This window comes from Alligator mississippiensis, chromosome 5, assembly GCF_030867095.1.
Source record: "Alligator mississippiensis isolate rAllMis1 chromosome 5, rAllMis1, whole genome shotgun sequence".
Taxonomy (NCBI): Eukaryota; Metazoa; Chordata; order Crocodylia; family Alligatoridae; genus Alligator; species Alligator mississippiensis.
Window position 1 is genome coordinate 219,360,572 of NC_081828.1, and position 15,010 is coordinate 219,375,581.

General features: G+C 66.0%; 1 protein-coding gene across 1 annotated transcript in view; it reads left to right on the top strand.

Moving 5' to 3' along the window:
- Positions 1 to 15,010, top strand: part of LOC109285107 (SCO-spondin) — a 61,366-nt gene that overhangs the window by 28,047 nt on the left and 18,309 nt on the right. Inside the window, exons 39-73 of the mRNA XM_059729438.1 lie at positions 162 to 321; positions 557 to 611; positions 852 to 971; positions 1,824 to 2,042; positions 2,364 to 2,491; positions 3,315 to 3,456; positions 3,632 to 3,796; positions 4,167 to 4,356; positions 4,679 to 4,724; positions 5,049 to 5,106; positions 5,242 to 5,362; positions 5,674 to 5,878; positions 6,121 to 6,262; positions 6,452 to 6,598; positions 6,798 to 7,172; positions 7,484 to 7,612; positions 7,738 to 7,908; positions 8,008 to 8,172; positions 8,437 to 8,616; positions 8,871 to 8,993; positions 9,296 to 9,425; positions 10,223 to 10,348; positions 10,594 to 10,685; positions 10,961 to 11,149; positions 11,387 to 11,551; positions 11,669 to 11,921; positions 12,145 to 12,191; positions 12,409 to 12,579; positions 12,751 to 12,882; positions 13,151 to 13,296; positions 13,436 to 13,530; positions 13,611 to 13,663; positions 14,073 to 14,243; positions 14,435 to 14,605; positions 14,825 to 14,904. Coding sequence (XP_059585421.1) covers positions 162 to 321; positions 557 to 611; positions 852 to 971; positions 1,824 to 2,042; positions 2,364 to 2,491; positions 3,315 to 3,456; positions 3,632 to 3,796; positions 4,167 to 4,356; positions 4,679 to 4,724; positions 5,049 to 5,106; positions 5,242 to 5,362; positions 5,674 to 5,878; positions 6,121 to 6,262; positions 6,452 to 6,598; positions 6,798 to 7,172; positions 7,484 to 7,612; positions 7,738 to 7,908; positions 8,008 to 8,172; positions 8,437 to 8,616; positions 8,871 to 8,993; positions 9,296 to 9,425; positions 10,223 to 10,348; positions 10,594 to 10,685; positions 10,961 to 11,149; positions 11,387 to 11,551; positions 11,669 to 11,921; positions 12,145 to 12,191; positions 12,409 to 12,579; positions 12,751 to 12,882; positions 13,151 to 13,296; positions 13,436 to 13,530; positions 13,611 to 13,663; positions 14,073 to 14,243; positions 14,435 to 14,605; positions 14,825 to 14,904 — 5,062 coding nt within the window. The remainder of the gene's footprint in view (positions 1 to 161; positions 322 to 556; positions 612 to 851; positions 972 to 1,823; positions 2,043 to 2,363; positions 2,492 to 3,314; positions 3,457 to 3,631; positions 3,797 to 4,166; positions 4,357 to 4,678; positions 4,725 to 5,048; positions 5,107 to 5,241; positions 5,363 to 5,673; positions 5,879 to 6,120; positions 6,263 to 6,451; positions 6,599 to 6,797; positions 7,173 to 7,483; positions 7,613 to 7,737; positions 7,909 to 8,007; positions 8,173 to 8,436; positions 8,617 to 8,870; positions 8,994 to 9,295; positions 9,426 to 10,222; positions 10,349 to 10,593; positions 10,686 to 10,960; positions 11,150 to 11,386; positions 11,552 to 11,668; positions 11,922 to 12,144; positions 12,192 to 12,408; positions 12,580 to 12,750; positions 12,883 to 13,150; positions 13,297 to 13,435; positions 13,531 to 13,610; positions 13,664 to 14,072; positions 14,244 to 14,434; positions 14,606 to 14,824; positions 14,905 to 15,010) is intronic.

Below are 15,010 nucleotides of genomic sequence, written 5' to 3' on the forward strand. Positions count from 1 at the left end.
TTCAGGCGGGGGCTTAGCATCGTGTCTGCAGCCCCTCTCTGCTTCAGTGGGTCGGGCTAGGGGAGTGGACCTGGGGCTGGGCTGCAGTCGGTGTCAGGGGGGCAGGGGCTGTCCTCCAGACCCAGAGGTGCCTGCCCTCACGGCGCGCCCTCCATGCACAGGTGCCAGACAGAGCCATGCGAGGAGTGTGAGCATCATGGGCGGCCCCACGCCGTCGGCGACCGCTGGCGCTCGGGGCAGTGCCAGGTGTGCCAGTGCCTGCCCAACCTGACAGTGCAGTGCTCCCAGTACTGCCCCTACAGCACCGTGGCCTGCCCCGAGGTGAGTGGGGTTGCCTGGGGGGCTCAGAGGGGCTGTGTGACCCTCCCACGCTGCATCAGCTCCTCTCAGGCCTGGGGCATCCACTCTTAGTCCCTTTCATGCTCCGACTGGACGCTGTCTGCAGGGCAGGTTGACCTGGCACCCGCAGAGCCAGGACCTGGCTCAGGACACCTGGGTTTGGTCCCTGGCCCTACCCGGCATCTCTGGGGTGCCAGCAGCTCTCTCTCTTCGGCAGGGCCGGGTGCTGGTGGAGGGCACGGGGGAGGCCTGCTGCTACTGCGCGGAGGCTGGTGAGTCCTGGGCTGGGGAGGGGGTCTGGGGTCCGTAGCCCTGCTCCAGGGCTCTTTGGGGGTCTGGGGTGAAGGAGAGCAGGGGGCCGGTGCCCTCCATGCTGAAGGGCTGTCCCCATCCCTTGCCTGTGGGAGCATCCCGGTCCCGTCCCCATCCCCATCCCACCCCCTCCCTGGTGCAAAGAGCAAGGCAGAACCACCCCTCACCTGCCTCCTCTGGGGGCTTTTCTCCTGGCCCAGGTGAGAACAGGACCACGACACTGGCCGTGCCGACAGCCGAGCCCCCGGGGACCAGCGTGGCCGGCCCCAGTGCCCCCACCAGCCCGCCTCTTTTCACCTTCCCACTGCCGCCTCTCGGAGGTGAGCCCCGGGACCCTTCCCTGCAGCGGGGACTTGGGCAGTGCTGGGGGGCACGGGCTGCATCGGCTGGGGTCTCTCCTGTGGCTGCCTCTGGGGTGGCACCGGGCCCTGCATGCAAGGGGTCTCTGCCCCATGGAGCTTACAGCCCCAGGAATAGGACGGGTAGCCCCGGACAGGCAGGCAGAAGGGATGTGGTCAGTGTCTCTGGTTGTCTGTGGGCCGCAGGTCCAGGGAGAGTGCAATTGTGGCCTCAGCTGGAGGTCAGCACAGCCCAGCGTCCCTGAGAGCCTTGGCAGGGCCCATCCCAGCCACGCGGGGAGGTGCTGCAAGAGGATGAGAGTAATGAAAAACTGTGTGGGTGTGTGTGTGTGCATGCACACATGCATGTATCATGTATATGCATGTGTGTGTGGGTGGGTATGTCAGCATGTATGTGTATGTGCATGTGTGTGGGTCAGCATGTGTGTGCATCTGTATATGTAGATATGTATGTGCACGTGTGTGTGTGGGGGGGTCATATATATGCAGGCCTGTATATTTGTGTGTGCATGTGTAGGCATGCATGTGTGTATCTGGGGGGGGCTGTATTTGCACATTGTGTATCTGTGTTTGTAGGCATGTGTGTGTGTTTTGGGCATGTGTTTGTGCCCGTGTATGTGTGTGTGTCTGCATGAGTGTATGTGTATATATGTATTATGAGTGTGCATGTGGGGTGCGTGGTGAGGGGCAGGGAGGCAGCTGCTCTGATTGCAGGGCTCTGTCCAACATCGGCGGCAGTGCCGGCTCCCTCCCCCCAGCCTGCCGCACCCCTGGCTTGCCTCAGAGCTCCTCTGACCCTCTTCTCCCCGGCAGACCGCTGCTACGGCCCCCTGGGCCTGGCCTCCTTGCCGGACAGCAGCTTCTCTGCCTCATCCCAGCAACCCGAGAACCCCGCGCATGCCGCGCGCCTCAACCGGGCGCTGCCGGGGCTGGACCTGCAGGGCTGGGGGCCCCAAGCGGACGTGTACCCCGAGCTCCTCTCCAACCCCCCTTACTTGCAGGTGGACCTTCTGGAGCCCAAGAACCTCACTGGTAGGCACCTGGTCCTATGCAGTTTGCAGGGCACCCACACCCCCAGGGCAGGGCCGGTGGGATGGTGCCTGGATCTCCTGTGCATGGTGCCAGCTACCCTCCGGGGCTGAGATCCAACTGCCCCAAGGGCCACCCCTGCATCCCAGACCTGGCAGTTTCCGCTCATGCTGCCCCCAGGGTCAGGATGGGGGTCTCTGCACAGCAGGGTGGACCTAGCATGTGTGGACAGTCTTCCAGGCAGGGCAGCGCCCCATGGGCGGGGGGCAGAGGGATCCCCGTGGCACTGCCTGATCTCTGCTTTGCTCTGCTCTTCTCTCCCAGGGGTGGTGGTGCAAGGTGCAGGCTCCTCGGATGCCTACGTCACCAGCTTCCTCCTGCAATTTAGCATGGACGGGGTGAGATGGCATGACTACCGCGAGGCCTTCCCAGATGCGCAGCTGGAGCCCAAGGTATGTGCATGACACGTCAGCAACCAGGGGCCCTGGTGCATCCACCCCACACGGTAGAGTCCCACCACAGCCCGGGTCCCCTGCATGGAGACGTCCATGATACCGCAGTCCTGTAACCCTGACCAGAGCCCACACGTGTAGAGAGGGACTCCCGGAATCAGCGCAGCATGTGGGCATGTGTACACACACGTGTATGGGAGGATGTGCACATGTGTGTCTATGTACATAAGTTCACGTATGCTTGCATGTGCGTGTGCTTGTGTGTGTACGCGCATGCTTCTATGTTTGCCCATGTACATTTGCACATGTGGTTAAACGCGTGTCCTAGTGTCTGTACACGGGTGTGTATGCATGCATGCTTGTGTGTGTTTGCAACCCATGTGTGCATTTGCACACGTGTTTGCATTTGTGCACATTTGGATGTGTGTGTGTTTTTACACATGTGCATGGGTGTTTACATGCATGCACGTACACATGTGCCGCACGGTGCTGAACTGCCCTGGCACCCTCCTGGCCAGTGCTGGATTTAGGCTTAAGCTACTTAAGCGACAGTTTAGGGCCTCACAATACGAGGGGCCTCTAAATAAGAACCCCCCCCCGGACATTTTCATTCTAATATGACAAAATTATACATATATATGGCTCCACTATTATTATTCCTATTGAGTTCATAAATTTGTGCAGAAATAACAATAATTCATTTTAATATGTCAAGAAAATCCATTTTTGTGGATTTCATGGATTATTTTTATTGTATGGGGCCTCTTAAACTGGACATAGTTTAGGGCCTCAGCACGTCATAATCTAGCACTGCTTTTGGCAGCTCTTCCAGGGCAACTTTGACGATGCAACCCCCGTGGTGCGAACTTTCCAGCGCCTGGTGCGGGCCCGGCACGTCCGCATCCTGCCCCAGGACTTCCACAACGGCATCTTCCTGCGCGCTGAGCTGCTGGGCTGCGAGAGAGGTACCCTGCTTGGCCGGCGCGCTTGCCCTGGGGTGCTTGGCAATGCCCAAATGAGCCGTCCCTTGACCATCCCACGACAGCCGCAGAGGGCCCGTTACCTCAGCACTGTGAGGGGAGGCTGCTCAGCCACAGCCTCTCCCCTCGGACCCCCACACTTCTCCCTTCTCTGCCCCAGTGCCCCCCGCGCTGCCTGGAGCCCCCAGCACGCTGCCTGCCCACCGGCCCTGCCGCACCGGCCAGTTCCAGTGCCGCAATGGGCGCTGCGTCCCCGCCGGACCCCGCGGTGCTGTCTGTAACGGGGTCGATGACTGCGGAGACCTCTCAGACGAGCTGCGCTGCGGTGAGCGGGTCCGGGGGGGTCTCTGGGCTCTGCAGCATCTATTTGCAATCTTTAATAGAAGCAGGACACCGCTGCTTTCCGGGGGCAGGGGTGGGGGCGATGCCTGGGGCTGTGTCATGCAGCGCATGGGGTTTGTCTGGGCTGGTTCGGACAGGGCTGATCCTGCCTCAGGCAGGGGTTGGACTGGATGTGGCCCTGCAGCTCCCTGCCAGCTCCGTGGCTCTGTGATCCCGGGCATTGCCATGCAAAGAAAGCAGGGGTGGTTGGGTGCTTTGCCCCCTTCCCCTCCAACTCGATCCTGAGCCCAGTGTTGCCAGCATGAGCCATCTCTGCCCCACACCTCAACTGTGTCCTCCTCTTTGCCCCGCAGGGATTGCCCCATCGCTGGCGCCCTCAACCCCATGGCCGTGCCCGCTGTCCCACTTCCCCTGCACGGGGACCGGGGGCTGCGTGGACGCGGCCCGGAGGTGCGACGGCATTGCCGACTGCCTGGACGGCACGGACGAGGCCGGCTGCGTCACCCTGCATGGGAGCACAGTGCCTCCTGCAGGCACGATGAGGTACCGGGCACCCACAGCAGGGGGGCATTGGCATTGTAGGGAGGGGGGTGCAGCGTGGTGGTTTCTCAGCCCATTTGGTGCAGCATTTGGGGTGCAGGAGGCCATGGGGATCTCATGAGGTTCAGCCGGTTCCAGATCAGGGCATGTTCCCAGGCTTGGCCTAACCCTAGATGCTCACACCCATTGCTGCCTCCTGCTCACTCTGCCGGGTGCTGGGCTCTGTGAGATGTCGGCCCCAGAGGTCCGACTGGGGGGTCGTACCCCTGGGGAGCCGGCTTTCTGGTGCACCCCTGTATTAACCCCTGTGCTCCGCTCCCCGCAGCCCCTCCACCCCCGGGACAGCCCGTGTCTGGAGCACGCCCAAGGAGGTGAGTGACCCTGGAGCCAGCAGGAAGGAGAGCTGTGCCACTGCCCCGTTGTAGACGGGACCCCGCTGTGCCGGCGCAGAGAGGGGGATCCCGGTGGAGGGGCTGGAGGAGAGGAGCTCGGGGAGATGGAGAGGCTGTGGGGGTACAGGGTGGCGGGTGGGAGGGAAGTGGGGGCTCAGACTCTGTCCGTCAGCTTGGAGATGACCAGGTGTCCTCTGGATCCAGCACCTTTGGCTCTCAGAGCGGTGCCCGGCAGGACAGGCTGCTGGACGGGCACGGTGCAGCCGATGGCCGGTCAGTGACTCTGCTCTCCCTCCCCTCCAGGCGCTGGTGTGGACCGACAGCTGGCCGTTCCCCGACGGCATCCTGCCCACCCCCGCAGGTACGGCGCACCTGGGCCACCTACCGGCTCTCACAGCTGGAGGGCAGAGGCAGCGGGGGGACAGGCTCTGACGGGGAGGCGATGAGGGGCATGAAGGGCCCCAGACCTGGCCTGAGCCGCCCCATGTCCCTGCAGGTCCTTGCACCGAGCCGCTGGGGCTGGACGACGGCCGGATCCGGGACCAGCAGCTGAGCGCATCCTCCCACCGGGAAAGCAACCCCCCAGGCGCTGGGCGTCTCAACAGCATGCCCAATGTGTATGCCTCTTACCTCCACCCCTCCATGGGCTGCAATGGGGTGACTGGCCAGGGGCATGGCCCCGCAAAAGCCCCGGTCACCTCCTCTGGGGTGGGGAGCGGGGCCGGTTCAGCCCAGGGCTACTGGAGAGCCAGGAGGGCTGGGGCGCCCATGCAGCACCCAGCCTGGTCCCAGAGGGGTAGGGGGCAATGCCCAGGGGAGCAGACGTGGCACCCCTGCCATGGGGCTGGGGGCTCCCAGGGGGTCTGTGCCAGCCCCATGGGGGGACTGGCTGCAGGCAGGGGGTCCCCAAGCACTCACTTCCCTCCAGGCCGAACATCGAGGTGGGCTGGAGCCCGCTGCCGGACGACCCCAGCCCCTACTTCCAGGTGGACCTGCTTCAGCCCACCTTTGTGAGCGCCGTGGTCACGCAGGGCGGGACACGCTCGGGGGGGTTCATCACCCGCTACCGCCTGGCCTACAGCTACGACGGCGTGCACTACCGCGACTATGCCCCCCGCGGCGGCCCGGCACAGGTACCCTCGCCTCTCCCGCAGCCCAGTCACCCAGTACCCTATAGATGGCCCTCACCCTTCTCCATGAGGCCTTTGGTGTGATTCTTGGGCCCCGATCCTCTCCTCCTGCTGGGCCCCGATCCTGTCCCTCCTCACCCCAAAAGCCAGCCCCACATAGCCCCCTCCTAATCAGGGCAAGGTCTCCCCTAACCTCTGCTCCAGCTCCAGGGCAACCCTAAACCTAACCCCTGCCCCATTCCTAGGTGCTGGAGGGCAATGTGGACAGCAGCACACCTGTGCGGCAGGAGCTGAGCCCCGCCATCCTGACCCGTTCCCTGCGCCTGGTGCCTGTGGCATTTCACCGCGGCATCTACCTGCGCCTGGAGCTGCAGGGCTGCCCCTGGGGTAAGTGGTGCTCCCGGGGCAGGGCAGGCTGGGATCTTGCACGCAGGCAGGGTCAGGTCAGGGTTTGGTGCAGGGCAGCAGGGACCAGCTTGCAGGCCTGAGACACGGGTGCAGCCGGCAGGACAAGAGCCTGGGTGACCCAGCACCGGGACTGCCTGCCTGATCCCATCCTCCTCCTTCCCCTTGCAGGTGCTGCTCCCCCAGGGACCGGACCTGCCAGTCCCGCTGCTGCCTCAGAGCCACCCCCAGCACCCCCGGGGACTCCAGCTAGGATGCCCAGCATAGCCAACGAGAGCAGTGAGGCCAAGTCCACGAGCAAGCCAATGCCCACGGGAGGTGAGTGGTGGCAGGAGCAGGGCACCGGAAGGGCTGTTTTGGAGGATGCAGTCAGGGGCATTAGCATGGGAGCCTGGTGGGGAGCTCGGACTCGTGCTCTCCCATCCACGCACTCCAGTCTCTGAGACCAGGTGCTGGGGGGTCAGGTGGGGGTCACTAGCCACCCGTGGCTGAAGGACATCCTGTGCTGGGCCCACAGCAGAGCCACTGGAGACAACAGTCCCTGCCGCAGCCATCCAGAGCCCCTTGCCGGGGACACCAGCCGGGACGCCGGGGCTGCGGGAGAAGCCCGAGCATACTGGAGCCCCCGCGCTTGCCAGCATCAGCCCCGGTGCGACAGAGCCCCCCAGAGCAGTCGTGCCTGGGCTAAGCACCCCCATGCCCACCACAGGGGCTCCGGGGACCCCCGGGCTGCCCTGGGCACAGGTGACCTCTCCTGGGACACCGCGCCTGCCGGGAACCACCCCGCCAGCCATGGCTGCTGTGACGGTGTCAGCTGGAGACCGCGGGATGCCTGGGATGCTCACGGGATCCTCCATCCCAGGCTGGCCTGGGCTGGCCACCACCCTCCCAGGTAAGCAGGGGTGTGGTTTAGTGCCCAGTCTGGGGGGGAGCTGGCCAGGGTGGGGGGGTCCCCACCACTGCCCCTCAAAGCCCCCCTGTCTGAAAAGGCCTGCAGCTACGACTGCCCCCCTTGCACCTGCCGCCGCTGTCTTGGGGATATCAGCAGCGCAGCGATGCTGTCCCCTTGCATGGGGCCAGAGGAGCAGGCACATGCCTAGGGGTCCAGGGGTAGGCGAGTGGGGAGAGGGGCGGCTGCCTAGAGACCCCAGCCCCCAGCGTTTTCTGCAATGACCCGGTGCCACGTGTCCCCCACCCTGGCAGGAGCTGCGCTGCCCCGGCTCCTGTGCACCCAGGGCCAGTTCTCCTGCGAGGTGCTGGGCTGTGTGGAGGCGGGCGCCGTGTGCGACGGGCGCGAGGACTGCCTGGACGGCTCTGATGAGTGGCAATGCGGTGAGTCCAGGGGGGGTCTGCACACCACGCTTCAGTCTGCTCGCAGGCCCCCTTTGCTCTTGCTGGGGGTGCAGAGTGGCTGTCGGGGCCCCCCATGCCAGTATTGACCCTCTCTCCCCTTGCAGGCGGCCCAACGCCCTTCACGGTGCCCCCCGCCACCCTGCCAGTGCCCGACAGCCGCCCCGGCGCCTGCTCCCCCAAGCAGTTCCTGTGCGGCAGTGGGGAGTGCCTGTCCCCGGACAAGCGCTGCGACCTGCACCACGACTGTGCCGACGGCTCCGACGAGAGCAGCTGCGGTACGGGCGGCTCCAGGGTGGAGCTGGCAGCCATGCCCGCTCCCGCCTCTCCGGGTGGACGTCCTGCCTGACGCCCCCCGTCTCTCTCCCCCAACCCAGTTGACTGCATCCTGTCTCCCTGGAGTGGCTGGAGCGAGTGCAGCCGGTCGTGCGGGCTGGGGGTGACCTTCCGGCGCCGGGACCTGCTGCGCCGTGCCTTGCCCGGCGGGCAGTGCGAGCGCAACGAGTTTGACAGTCGCTCCTGCTTCCTCCGCGCCTGCCCAGGTGCCCCCCTCTGGCATCCTGCAACCCACCTCCCTGATACCACCTGGCCCAGTCCAGCCAGGGACTTCCCCTGCAGTGTCCCAGCTATGGGGGTTTTGGGGGAGGCATGATGCCTGGGGAGTCTCCCCGGGGAATGGGTCACAGCTGGATCAGTGGGCAGTGCATCACAGGGGCCAGACCAGTCTGGTGGTCAGGGTTGGGGGCAGGGGAAGCTGATCCCCAGCTGCCGGCCCCATGGTGCCTCTCTCCCGGGGGGGTTTCCAGTGCACGGTGCCTGGGCCGCATGGGGCGAGTGGTCGGACTGCGATGCGGAGTGCCGGGGCGGGGTGCGGAGCCGCACGCGGAGCTGCGCCGACCCCCCGCCCAAGAACGGGGGCCAGGCTTGCCCCGGTGACGCTGTGCAGACAGAGCCCTGCAACCTGCAGCCCTGCGGGGATGCCCGCGGTGAGAGCCCCAGGGGAAAGGGTTGGGGTCCTGGGGGCAAGTGGGGGATGCTGTGGGGAGTGGGCATGGGTGTGACTGGGGTAGGGCAGGGGATGGATGGGGATGGGACTGGGGGCACTGGGCAGGGGTGCTAAGTGCCAGGAGGAGAGGGCTGTAGGGGTGACTGGGGGCCAGGGCTGCAGGTGGGGGGTGGCAAGGGGGCACAGCTAGGGTGTCTCCGCCTCACCTGCCCCTGGTCCCACTTCTGCCCACAGACTGTGGCCCTGAGATGGTGTACGTGCAGGCTGCGGACTGCGAGAGGGGCCTTGTGGCGCCGTGCCCCCAGGCCTGCCGCGACCTGGGCGCCCAGAGGAGCTGCCAGAGCCCCTGCGTGGAGGGTGAGCAGCGCTGGGGGTCCACAGGCCAGGCTGGGTTGTTTGGGGGAGCAAGAACCCAGGTGTCCCCCAGCTGTTCAATGCATCCTCTCCCTCCCCCTTGGTGGGAGCAGACATGGGGGCGTCACTGGGGTCCCCCTGGGCACAGGCTATGCTGGAGGTGCCCTGCGTGGCACCAGCCCCCCACGTTCATGCTGTGGCTCTGGTGTCTGGGGGGTTTTCCCATGCCTGCACCTGCAGGAGCCGACCCCTGCTGCGCCGGGCCTGGTGGGTGGGTGCTCACTGCGTCTCGTGGATATTGGCAGGCTGCCGGTGCCCCCCCGGGCTCTTCCTGCAGGACGGTGGCTGTGTGAATGTCAGCCAGTGCCACTGCCACGTGGGCCCCGAGCCGCACCGTCCCGGGGAGATGTTTCTGCGTGACAACTGCAGCCAGTGGTGAGACACTGCAGTGCTCGGCTCCTGCCCACTGTATCCTGCCCTACTGCACACTGCAGTACTACACCTGGCCCCACTGCACCCTGTGCATTGTCCCCTGCCTACTGCACCTGGCCCTACTGCGCATGGGCTGCACTGCATGCTGCCTGCTGCATACTGCCCACGATGCGTGATGCCCCCAGGTCCGCTGCACGCTGTGCATTGTACCCTGCTGACACTGTCACCCAATCACACTGCACATTGCCCTACTGCACACTGCAACCTATTGGCACTGCACTCAGCCCCACTGCCCATTGCACCTTGCCCCACTGCATCCTGCCGTACTGCACACTGCAACATATCTGCAGAGCACCCGGCCACACGGCACCCTGTGCATTGTACCCTGCTGACACTGTCCCCTGCCCCACTGCCCACTGCCCTACTGCACATTGCCTCCTGCCATGATGCCCCCTGCCACACTGCACACTGCACATGCCTGCACTGCATCCTGCCTGCCCCTGCCCACTCACTGCCAGGCCTCATTTCCCAGCTTCACTTGGGGCAAGTTTGGGGGCTCTGGGTGTCTAGGCTATGAGCTATTGCTATTGCTGGGTGTCTGGTGGCTGTGCACAGAGCTATTGCTTATCTGGGTCAGACAAACCTATATCTGGGCTGGTGTTGCCCGGGGCAGGCATGATCCCATGCCCTCACCTGCCCCATGCCACTGCCAAAACCCCGCTCTGCTCTGACCCCTGACCCAGGTTGCCCTTGCCCTCATCAGACCTTCCTCCCGCTAACCCCATCTGTGTCCTCTGCAGCGTGTGCCTGGACGGCGTGGTGACGTGTGACTCCGTGCCCTGCCCCATGCCCTGCGGCTGGTCGGCCTGGTCGGCCTGGACGCCCTGCGACCGCAGCTGCGGCGTTGGCATGCAGGAGAGGTTCAGGTATGCCCGGGAGATGCAGCTCCTGGCCCTGGGGACCTTCGTGATGGGTGGGGGGCAGAGCAAGCATCCCCCCCCACCCAGGACATCAGGCGCTGGCTCTCCCTGGCTTGGGGAGCCCTAGGGAAGAGATGGAGCCGTGCTGGCTGGGGGGAGCTGGGAGCTGCCCCCACGTCCCACTGCCCCCCAGGTTGGAGGAGAGGAGCAGGGTCAGCAGGAGGGTGCTACTGACCTCCTCCTCCCCACAGGTCACCCTCCAACCCCACTGCAGCCAACGGCGGGGCCCCCTGCGATGGGGACGCCCAGGAGGTGCGGGAGTGCCACACGCCCTGCCCCGCCGGTACGTATGTGTTGCTGAGGGCTGCATGCCAGCCGGGGTGGGGGGGTGACACCAGGGCAGCTGTCCGCAGTGGGAGCGATAGCGCATCCAGGGAGGACCCAGGAGTCCAGGTGGCCCTGCTTCAGTGCATTTCCTGGTGCAGGGCATGCAGCCCCCAGCACCTTCCCCTCAACCTGTCCTAGGGGGCCTGTTGCCTCCCACCCCTTTCCTTGCATGGTGCAGCCGCGTCCCCTGGCACCAGCACTGACCCTCTCCCTCCCTCATGATCCTCCCAGAGCCGCCCGGGCCCTGGAGCGCCTGGACCCCATGGTCGCCCTGCTCCAAGACCTGCTTCTACGACGTGGACCGAGTCGGGGTGCGGAAGCGTTTCCGCCACTGCAACGGCACTGGGGAGCTCAGCGAAGGGGGCAGCTGCCAGGGGCCATCCGTGCAGGAGGAGCCATGTGACACGCCGCCCTGCCCCAGTGAGTGCCGCCAGCTGGGGCAGGAAGGCACCGAGACCCAGGGGACCCCATGCTGGGGAGGATGGCAGGGGTCGCTGGGGTGGCAGCGTGGCCCCAAGGATGGGATGTGCTCCTAGGTAGTGGCACTCCATCCTGGCTGGGGGGTCCTGGCTCCATCCTGCCCCCTTCACCCCAACCCTGGGGAGACTGGGGACCTTCCAACCTCTCACCCCTCATGCTGCCGGCTCTGCCCTGCAGTGGAGGGCGTCTGGACCCCATGGACGGCCTGGTCCTCCTGCTCAGCCGCCTGCGACTCCGGTGTCCAGATCCGCAACCGGACCTGCTCCAACCCGGCCTATGGCGGGCCTGAGTGCTCGGGGCCCCTGGTCCAGACCCGCGACTGCAACACGCAGCCCTGCAAGGGTATGGGGCTGGGTCTGGGCAGAGGGGACGTTCACCCCCGTGGGTGGGAGATGCCCTAGGGAGGGGCAGGCCCTTGGGGCACGATGGAGCAGGCACCCACGCCCCCCCTGCCCACAGCGCTGTGCCCGGGGAACATGGTGTACCGCACGGCCAAGGAGTGCCAAGAGCACGGCGGCGCTTGCCCACGGCTCTGCCTGGACCAGGACGTCGGCGTGGAGTGCGCCGCCCATTGCTACGATGGCTGCTACTGCCCTGCCGGGCTCCGGCTGCTCAACGACACCTGTGTGCCACCCACCGCCTGCCCCTGCCACCACCAGGGCCTGCTCTACCCACCTGGCACCACTGCCCCACTCGACGCCTGCAACAACTGGTAGGTGCCGGTGGCCCGGGGACCGCGGCTGGGGTTGGATTCAAGGCACGGACGCGCCATGGGTTGATAAAGGGGCATCGTGAGCCTTTCTGTCTCGTTCACAATTCCCTCCTTCCTCATCCCTGATGCGTCGTTGACATTTGTTGATGGCTGTGAAGCATGGGGCTGATCCCAGCCCTCTGCAGCTGCTGGGATCAGCTGACTGGCTCTGTCTCCTCCACAGCACCTGCATCTCTGGGGAAATGGTGTGCAGCACAGAGCCTTGTCCAGGTAACATCCAGCCCTGGTCCTGCCCTGGCCAGGCTATGGAGCTCTCCAAGGAGGGTGCTCAGGGCTGGGTGGGGACAGGGAGGTGCAATGCTAGGGTGCTGGGTCCAGTCCAGTCCCAGCTGCCACATGGTGTAGTCTGGCCCCTCAGGGTCCTCAGGGGTCCCCGGGGAAGCCTGGAGTCCAGAGGTGGATCCCTAATACCATTTCCCCCTCGCAGTGGACTGCGGTTGGAGCAGCTGGACGGTGTGGAGCTCCTGCAGCCGTAGCTGCAACGTGGGCACACAGCGGCGGTACCGCGCTGCCTCCCAGCCGCCTGCTGCCTTTGGGGGCCGTGAATGCCCGGGCCCCAGTGTGGAGGTCACCTTCTGCAGCCTGCAGCCCTGCAAGGGTGCGTGAGCCAGTACAGCGGCCAAGGAGACCCCTCTGCTCCAGCCTGGGGGCACAGGGGGTCCGTGGGGTTGGGGGTCCTGGGTGATGGGGATCACTGGGTGCAGACCCCGAGAGGCGTGGTGGGACCTGCCTCGTCCCGGCCTGCCTGAGCTGTGCCCATTCTCCGCAGGTGCGGGGGCAGAGTGGGGTCCCTGGTCCGAGTGCTCGGTGCCCTGCGGGGGTGGCTACCAGAACCGCACGCGGGCCAGCGCCACCCTCCGCCGGGTTGAGTTCGCCACCTGCAACCTCCAACCCTGTGCTGGTGAGGCTGTGTCTGTCTGTCTGAGCCCCTGGCTCCCCCAAACCCAGCTTTGGAGCCTCCTCCCAGCTCCGTGCCCATCAGCTCTGGCTCATGCCCCCTCTCCGGCCATTGGAGAAATACAGCCAGGACACCCCCATTCTCCTCTGACCCCAGTGTCCCATGCATGGCCGGCACCGTGGGGGCCTTGCCAGATTGGGGCACTTGCCGGCCACCCCAAAAATGCTTGATCGTACCCTCTTCCATCTCCCTGCTTTTTCCGCACACCCAGGCGAGAAGCCCGGTGTCTGCCCGGCCGGGAAGGTCTGGCAAGAGTGCGCCGACGTGCCGGCCTCGTGCGCCGAGCTGAGCACAGCGTTCCTGGCCAACAGGACGTGCCACGCCGGCTGCTACTGCCCACCCGGTGCCATCCTGCTGGTGAGTAAGGGGCTGGCGCCAGATGCGGCCGTGGGGGCAGCAGGTGGAAGAGAGGCCCCACGGTCCCCACTGCCCGGTCTGGGGTCCCAGCAAAGCCACGTTGGGGGCTAGGGGTGTCCAACGTGCCGTGTGCCCACAGGACAACCAGTGCGTGGCAGCGTCCGAGTGCCCGTGCACCGAGGCCGGCGTGCTGTATCGCCCCGGCGACACTGTGACCAGGGGCTGCGAGACCTGGTCAGTGCGCCCCGCCCGCGGCTCCCCACGCCCCTGTCCCGTGTCCTCCGGGCCTGACCCCTGCTCTCTCCCTCCCCCAGCTCCTGCGTATTCGGCCGCATCTCCAACTGCTCCCGCGGGCCCTGTGGGCATGGTAAGGCAGAGCTGGACACCTGCGGGACATCTTGGAGCCCAGGGAAAGTGGGTGCCCCCCCATCTCGTACCCCCAGAAGTGGATGGTCCCACTGCTGGGACCCCCTCACTCGTGGGGACACAAAGGCTGTTCCCCACTTGTGCCCACCCTGCTCCTGGCCTGCCCTGGGTCACTGGGCAGCCCCTATCACCCCGCGGCCCCAGCTCAGTTCTGCTCCCCGAACACAGCAGTCATAGCAGCCAGCACCTACCCCTGGGCATGGACCAGAGGCACCTGGGTCCCCACCCCCGAGCTCTCCCCGAGGGGGAGCGTTGCAGGCTGGGATGGGTCTGGGAAGACCCTCTCTGCTCCCTGGGGTGCAGGGGGCTGCCAGCCTCCCTGTAATGGTGCCCCCGCTCCTCCCCCACAGCGAATGGCAGCTGGTCGGAGTGGACCCCCTGGAGCGAGTGCTCGGCCTCCTGCGGGCTGGGCCTCCAGAACCGGTACCGCTTCTGCACGGACCCCATGCCCGCCGGCACCGGGCTGCCCTGCCTGGGCCCCGAGAGTGAGGTCCAGCCCTGCCACCTCCAGCCTTGCTCACGTGAGTGCCCTGGGCTGAGCTGGGGGATGCTGGAGTCTGGAGGGGCGGTGGGGAGGGGGGGTCTCTGGGTCTCAGCAGCCTGGCCCAGGCTCCTCTCTGCATGGCTGTGGTGGGGGGGGGGGCCTCCACTTGGGGCATGCACCCCCCACTCCGGGTGCAGGGGCAGGAGCTGACGGCAGTGCCTATCCCAGGGATTGGGGGCTGGGGTGCCTGGAGCCCCTGGGGCGAGTGCACCCGGAGCTGCGGTGGGGGCCTGCGGACCCGGACCCGCGGCTGCGACAACCCTCCACCCCAGGGCCAGGGCGACTACTGTGAGGGGACCCCCACCCAGGTGGAGGCCTGCCACCCCCATGACTGCCCAGGTGAGTGGGGCCGGTCTGGTGGGTGGTGATACTGGGGGGTACTGGGCTGCAATGGGGGCATCCAGCAGGGCAGGGTGGGGGTGCCAGAAAAAATGCTATACTTTTCCACCTTTGCAAATGGGCTGGAGGAGTCACCCCAGCTGGGCAGAGGGCTGTGGGGTGGGAGTCCCCGGGGTAACATGGGTCCCACCCTCACACCCTGCCTCTCCCCACCCACAGCGCTGGAGTGCACAGTCGTGAAGGGCTCCGTGTACAGCCGCTGCGGCCCCTCCTGCCCCCGCTCCTGCGATGACATCTCGGTAAGAGCCCCCCTAAAACTGCCAGGGTGGCACCCCACACTGCTGCCTCCCCTGCTCCTGATGCCATGATCCCCCAGCTTGCCAGCGCGTCAGGGGGATGCTGCAG